General features: G+C 42.8%; 1 protein-coding gene across 1 annotated transcript; it reads left to right on the top strand.

Annotated features, from left to right (window-relative positions):
* Positions 1 to 3082: 3082 nt before the first annotated feature.
* Positions 3083 to 7384, top strand: LOC310861484 (protein FAM110A-like). Its single transcript, XM_083768945.1, has 2 exons — positions 3083 to 3208; positions 5044 to 7384. The coding sequence occupies exon 2, from the start codon at positions 5278 to 5280 to the stop codon at positions 6559 to 6561; it is 1284 nt and encodes a 427-aa protein (XP_083625071.1). The 5' UTR covers positions 3083 to 3208; positions 5044 to 5277; the 3' UTR covers positions 6562 to 7384.
* Positions 7385 to 7478: the final 94 nt, after the last annotated feature.

The raw sequence follows: 7478 nt of genomic DNA, 5'->3' as shown, positions 1-7478 counted from the left end.
GCTTATCAATCAGCTATTTTCGGCAAAGATATTTAGTGTAGAGCAAATGCATAAGGGGCACCTACCATAGAGCCCAGGGGGACTCCAGTCAACTAAGTATATAGGGTTTAAGTGGTTAAACGCTCCTGTCTTCTTTATTTGTTCTTTCTGTTGTCAAAAACCACAGATAGAATCATTAAAATGGCTCAACAGTATCTTGAGAATGTTATCGTAAACCTAATGTATACTTCATCGCACAATGGTGGCACTTGCTTAAAAGGACAGTTCTACAAGATAACAACATGTTGCGACGTGACAAAGTTTAGGCAATCTACAGTGTAGATTGCCTAAACTTTGTCACGTCATGGTGTAGATTCTAATCTACACCATCATTCAACTGAGTATAAATTAAGCAATAGATTCTTTTGAATTTCCTTGACCTGAATAGAATTCTCTGTGAACCCCAGCAGCACTACGACTACTAAACAAAGGACAGTAAAAGAAGGGATTTCAGTACAGATGTTTTTTTTGTTTTTTTTGTACTTTTGTGTTTACACTGCTGATCTGAGGTTGTTGTTGTTGTTGTTTTATTTTCTTTTATTTTGGGAGGGGGGGGGGGGGTTGCACTTAAAGTATACATCATGAGAAAACTTTTAAATATAGCCTAGAACTCCTGGTTCAAAAGGGGGACTGCGTCTCACAATCCTCAGGGTTAAGTTAACTCTGAATGTGTACAACTACAAATGTAACCAAAAGGACCCTTAAGGAGTGGGGCCATCCACCCCAAGCATGATAACAATTATCCTATAATGATAATTATGGTATAGCATCCACACACTCATCATCACAGTTGTGGTGTGGTCCCTGCCATCCACTTCTGTTAGAAGAATACATAGTTAAACAATATACTTATGGCTATATTATGTTTGGTGTGGATGGCACAAATATATTTTAACACTTTTATTGTATACATTCTGTACGTCATTGTTTTAATGTCACTGTTGAGCCCAACATTTTGCAGATAGCTCATAAAGGAGAGTTATGGATAGATAGACAGACAGAGAGACAGATAGATCTATCCATAACGCTCCTGCAATAATTATGTTTAAACAGGTGCTGTTGTGAACACACATATTTACTGTTCCTACACGCTGTCACACAGACATACTAGAACAAGAAATATGTGTGATGGCATTAGTAGAACCCAAACTGATTTCAGAACACTGCATGGTGAACGTACGTCCCAGAACCTTAAACTTAAACTGTACTATGTAAAAAGAAATGTGAATACAATGTTATTCTGACCAAGCTGTATGGTAGTATGTTAATACAATATTACCAATTTGGTATCCCCGCTCTTCAATTGAGACATTTATATCCTGTGTTTGGTTTGACACGATTGGCTGACAAGTAGTACTGCCTGAAGGTCTAAATTATATTTCTCCCCAGAGCAAGCAGACGGGTTCTATTAGCTCAGTGGTAAAGTTTCAGCAGTGTAGGGGACCTTGGTTTACATCTGGGGTAGAAAATGAAATTTACAGAGTGCTGCTTTAACTATATCTACGCTACTGCCTAAACACATTTGAACCTTGTAGTAACTCACAACCCATAATGCAAAGCCTAAACAACCCTTTTCACAAAGCATAAGTTAGCTCTCTGTAACATAAAGCCTAATGACATGTATTCCCTTGTGGGAATCGAACCTAGACTCACCACTGCACCACAAGGGGGTGTATGCGTTTGTTAGACATACTAACAGGCATTAGTCCGACAACACCATCGCTCCCGACATGAGTGGCCGGTTACAACTAAAACCAACCTGTGGCAGGTTAAAACTAACCCATGGCTCCTGACGTGTGGCAGGTTAAAACTAACCCGTGGCTTCCTGTAAACTGAAACATATGCAAGCTATCATGATAAGAACTGCATTCACAATGTAGGGTATCATACAGCATTAATGCACACTACAGCATTCCTAATGAACAGTACAGCAGTGATTCTCATCCGTCTTTATTTCAAGGACCTCCAGTTTGATATAGGCCTACATCACCTCACGGACACCCATTTGACAAAATTCTTCATCTCTGGGACCCCAATCTATACTACAACTGTAAAATCCTCAGTGTTTATTTAACTCTGTGCAAATGGATCCAAATGGAGCCTTTTGTATACTCTCAGTTACAGAACCATACAGGTCAATTTGCTAGTGATCCCCGGAGCCGACATTGAGAACCAGTCGGTGGCTGAGAGCAGTTTTTGTTTTCATTAATGCAATTCTCCCAAGAAATGCACACCCCCCACATTCATCCAACTATAGTTTGTGTTTTCTATCTTTGGCAAGTTTTTATTATTGTGCAATTCAGCATTTTAGTGATGCTTTTCTATGATAGCAAATGAAATAGAAGAGAGCCAAACATGATGATTACAGTACAACAAAACATGGTAGTTTTATACTGTGTGAGTCACCTGAGGTTATTATTAGTCTAAAGAAATCATATTTCTCATATTTCTTTAGCTCAGTTGATATTTTTTATATTCTTGGGTGTTAGTTACAATTCCTTATGTTGGGTACCGTATAAGACATTATCAAAGTGCATTTCCAGATCGAGCTTATGATTACAGTTTGGTTTCTGTAAGTTGATTTTATGGGAACATTAAATTTATTTGCATTTAACAACTTTTTGTTTTCTTGGATTACTTCCACAATATAGCCTACAAACATTTCATCATAGTAGGGCGGAGGGCCATGAACAGCAATACAATGCTGGCAATTTTTTATGTGCGAATTTGGCTGTGCTGTATTAATTATCTGGCATTATCTATATCATGTTTAGTAAAAATCCACTATTCATATTTTTTTTTATTAACTCTGAAATGTATCATTGTTTGCAACCACTTTGGTTACATAATGTTACATTTGTCCAGTCAGAGTTAAACCTAACCAGTCTGTTACACACCAGCATGTTCTGAACTTTTAAAACAACATAGCGGTACAGGAGGGGAAAAAATGACACTGGGTCACATGACAAAAAAAGTCTGGCTGCCTACTTCCTTGTGGGAGAGAGTGTAGGAGGAGCACTTGGACTTGTCAAACAGGTTTGCCCAGAACAACATTAGTTTCCACACGCGTTCACACTCAGCAGCAGAATTCTACAGCTCTGCCGTGTGGCTCGCTGGGTTGGAACTTGGAAGGAAGCAGAGGCCCAAGTTCAACACAGAGAGAGTCAAGGTGAGTTTTGTGTGGTAGAATAGTGAGCATGAATTGTATCTTATCTGGTCAAATAATTCCAAACAGCTTCAACCAAACAAACAAACGACAAACACAGAACTGTGCTTGTCAGGACACGATCACCCACGCCTTTAAGGTGTGCATGCGGGTAGTACTTTCAGAGGTTTCAGTTGTTTAACTAACTGGTTGGTGTTATTCTCTCTGTCGCTATTGCTTTTATCGTCCTGTTCTAAACTATGATTTTTACTTATTCTTCTCCAAAGCAGAACGTGCAACGACTTGACTCAGAATCACTAAATTAGAGCAATGTTTTGCTAACTGTTTTGCATTCCTTTGTGGTTGTTGGAGGTTATACATTGGTCCTACTCCTACCTTTACAGTGCACCATAAAATTTGCTTAATACTTTAGCCTCTGTTCTGACTTATCAGTTATTGCTGGCTGACAAACAGAGGTTAGTGAGCACAGAGCTCAGCTGGAAGTAATTGTAGTTGATACTAAACGTGGTGTGTCCTGCAGGTAAGATTCTCCAGACAGGCGGCGGTGTGCTCAGCATGAGTTTGGCCTGGCTGACTAAAACTGGAATGACAAATATGTTGAGAATGTACAGATTAACCAAGCGGTATCTTTTCAACTGGCACTCTCTCTGTCTGCAGTTTCCTTCTGGGTTTAATATAGAACTGATTCATCATCCTAATCTTTTAATGTTTTTTTGTACTAGGTAAATATTATTGTTACATCATGAACATTGACATCAGAACTCAGAATCCTTCTATTGCCTGTACCTGTATGTGGAGCATACAGAAACTGGTTCTGTTTCAACCTATCTTCATATACTTAGGCCTTAATGCTCATATCATATCATAATGCATTTTTGTCTACTCGCTCTGTGTCTCAGAGGACGGCTGTAGACAGTTCAGACAAGATTAAAATTATTCTAATTAGAACAAACAATGGTTTCTATTATAGCTGACCTTCCAGGAATAGAGAGAGACTGCAGTTTCTATTTGCTTTGATTTCCCATCGATGATTGCACTAGTAGGTGGGTTTCTTTCTGAACTGTCAACAGCCCTCTGAGGCTCATACTATATTTGAATGAACAATTGTAAGAAGCTGGGTTGAAGTTGTCGTTGAAGACAAGAAACATGTAGGACGATGACAGTTTGCAAGACAACAGCTATGTGTAAGCACATGTCAATGTTATTGTTGTGAGCCAATGGCTAACCATGGCTAAACAAAGAGGTTTTCACTGGTCCAGAGGGTCTACTAGAGGAAGTCCACTGAAAACTAGGCAACTGGGAGCTTTATTTAAAGATGAGGAGGTATTGTTTCCGTGTGTGTGTGTGTGTGTGTGTGTGTCTGAGTTCGTCTCCAAACAAAAGATTGTCGACATCTGCTGCGAAACACATACAAAGGCCCCATGGGTGACTGAAAATGAAGTCTCACTTTTATTGTGTGTTTGTCTAGAGAAAGATTGATGGTTGGGCGTGACACTCCTGCATGGCAACCAATGAACACATTAGGAATAGGATGTATATCATTAAAGGCTGGTGATTGGGCTGCGTTTCCAGAGTGAAAGGGGAGGGTTTATGACGGTTGATTTAGTTTGAGTCTCAGTTGTTAATGTTGAGTTTCTGAATTGTCTGATGAAGAGACGCTCACTTTTGTCTGAGGAGGTAACCGTTTCTGCTGACTGCTCTTTTTCCCTACTTTGTTTATGTTTTTCCTCTACACCCTCGCCAGTCGCCAGATTGATGTTTTAATGTCTACATTGTCAGTGTTGTTGTACGTGTTACCGTTTGTTTAAAGCAGCTTCTCTCCTTTTTCTTTCTCACAGGAAGTGCAAATGTCAGAGCACTTGGGTTCATGTGAGCGCCGAGACGCTAATATCTCCTCAAGGAATGACACACAGCTGTTTATGAGGGAACTATGAAGTGACGCTATTTCACATCTGCAGCACAAAGTAAGGACTGTCATTCCAGAGTACTGGCTGAAGACAAAGCTTTAGAAACAAAGTTAACAAGGACAAATCCAAATCCACTGTGCTAGTTCCCACCAGTCACCACCAGAGATGCCTGTGGAGAGCGTCCAGCCTCTACTGGGGCGACCGCTGAGGACCGCTGCCCTTGCTACACCCCCACGCCTGCGTCCCAAGGGTCCGGTAGGGCCCGAATTCTACCGGCAGAGCCCGGCGGCAGCGGAGAGACCAAAGCAAAGTGCAGTGGAAAGGCTGGCGGCAGACAAGGCGAAATATGTCAAGAGTCCAGTTGCGCTCTCCAAGCAGCAGCCAATCAGACCTCCGGTGATGCGCAAGCCACCAGCCACGGCTACCGCTGCTATGCGACCCACCAGAAAGACACCGACCCAGCAGAACACGCAGCAAGGGAATGTCCCTTTTAACCTGGCGCACCTCAGTAACCTGATCAACGGTGTGAACGACGCTCAGCTCTCCACTTCTACAGTAACCTCAGAGGACACGGTAACCTCTAACTGCACCACCTCCACCACTACTAGAAGTTTCACCAGCTCTGATCTTGATGATCATGGGCAAGGAGAGGAGAGGTCAGGTCCTCCTCCCGGTCCAGACTGGTCCACTCCAGCTAAGGTGAGGTTGAAAGCCTCTGGTCCGGCCGAGGCAGAGAGTCCTGGTCCTGTGTCATCTCCGGCTGCGGTGACCGTGCGCAGAGTGGACGTTATGCCTCAGGTGCGACCAGTGCGGACGCCTCCTTGCAGACCTCCGCGGTACATCCGACAGCCACTTCAGCCCATGCCGTTGCTGTCACAGTCTCAACTCCGCCCCGCTACTTCAAACCAACATCTCTTCTACCCCAGAAAGTTGCCTGGTCCTTCTCCCTTGAAACCTGTTTCTGCTCCGCCCAAACTGGACCACCCTGCCTCCACCCCGGTCGACGCCTCTGCCCCCGCCCCACCCCCCCCTCCTCTGCCGGTCCTACCCCCCGCCTCCCCAGCCGTCACCCGTTTGTCCTCCTCTAGCTCCAGGAAGCGTCCCTCTCTCACCCGGTCCAAATCAGACATGAGCGAGCGGTACTCCCGGGCCGGGACGGAGCTAGAGCGCTTCTTCAGCCTGTGCGGTCTGGACCCGTCTGAGCTGCAGGACTTGACCAAGGCCAGTTCCGACATTGTGTCTCTGGCACGTTTCCGGAGCGCCAGCGCCCCGGGGTCAGAGTGCGGCGGCTCCGATGGGGCGGAGGGTGGTGACGATGGCGGAGAGGATGACGGTGACGTCCGAGAGCGTCTTCCCTACGGCATATCTGTCATCGAGAGAAACGCAAGAGTCATCAAATGGCTTTATGGAGTCCGACAGGCCAAGGACACAAAGGTCACCAACATGTAGTCTAAATAATGACGAGCTACCTGTCGAAACACTAATGATACTGACTGATTTGTTTGGCACACAGGGCGTTGCGGGCGTTAAAACTTATTTTATACTCCATCGCAGAACAGTGTCGCATGCCGACAAGAACTGATCTAAAGTTTCATTGTTGGATTGTATTAGTTCTTGTCAGCAAGCAACACCGTCCTGCGATGCAGTTTAAATTATGTTTAAGAATTATGGTCACACTGTACAATTGAGTTGTATGGTTGAACACACGCATGGTAATCCAGGGTTATTTATTGCCATTTGGTCCTCTGAAATAGTAGGGGGGACATGTAAAAATAATAATAATGTTTATACTTGATCGATGAGGAAGACTTAAAATATTTGCAGTTCATTTTGTTCCATGTTATGTAGTCAAAAGGTTTTTGTTGACTCCGCTGCTGTTAGAATGTCATGGTCAGAAAAATCACTTGATGCCTTTAAATGAGTGACATTAAAGATTTAATGGCACAAGAATCATTGTCATCTTCTGTTGTGAATGTGGATTTATTTGGAGACTTGCCTGTATGTCCATGGTTTCAGCATCTGATAAAAACTGAGTTTACAGCTTATTCATGGAAATGTCAGTTTCCATCCACTAGAGGTCAGGACAGTGCATATAGTATACTATCTGGTTTAAACGGTAACTTCCATATCTGCAACTGTAGAACAACTTAACATTCCAAAGTATTTATAATTTGTGTTCATCAGTCTGTGTCTGTGACACTGAGTGAGTTATTTATTAACAGCTATATAGTCTGTCTCTTACCCTGACTAACAAAGTGGAATAGTTCAAATGTATTCAGTCATATGTACTGTCTAGATACAATCTATATTGAAGTATACAATAAACAGATTCAACAATTAAGTATTATGAGTTATATGTTTTGTGT

Source organism: Protomyctophum parallelum, assembly GCF_964188405.1.
Source record: "Protomyctophum parallelum genome assembly, chromosome: 7".
Lineage (NCBI taxonomy): Eukaryota > Metazoa > Chordata > Actinopteri > Myctophiformes > Myctophidae > Protomyctophum > Protomyctophum parallelum.
Note: the sequence above shows the minus strand (reverse complement) of the source record. Positions and strands in the feature narration are given on the sequence as shown.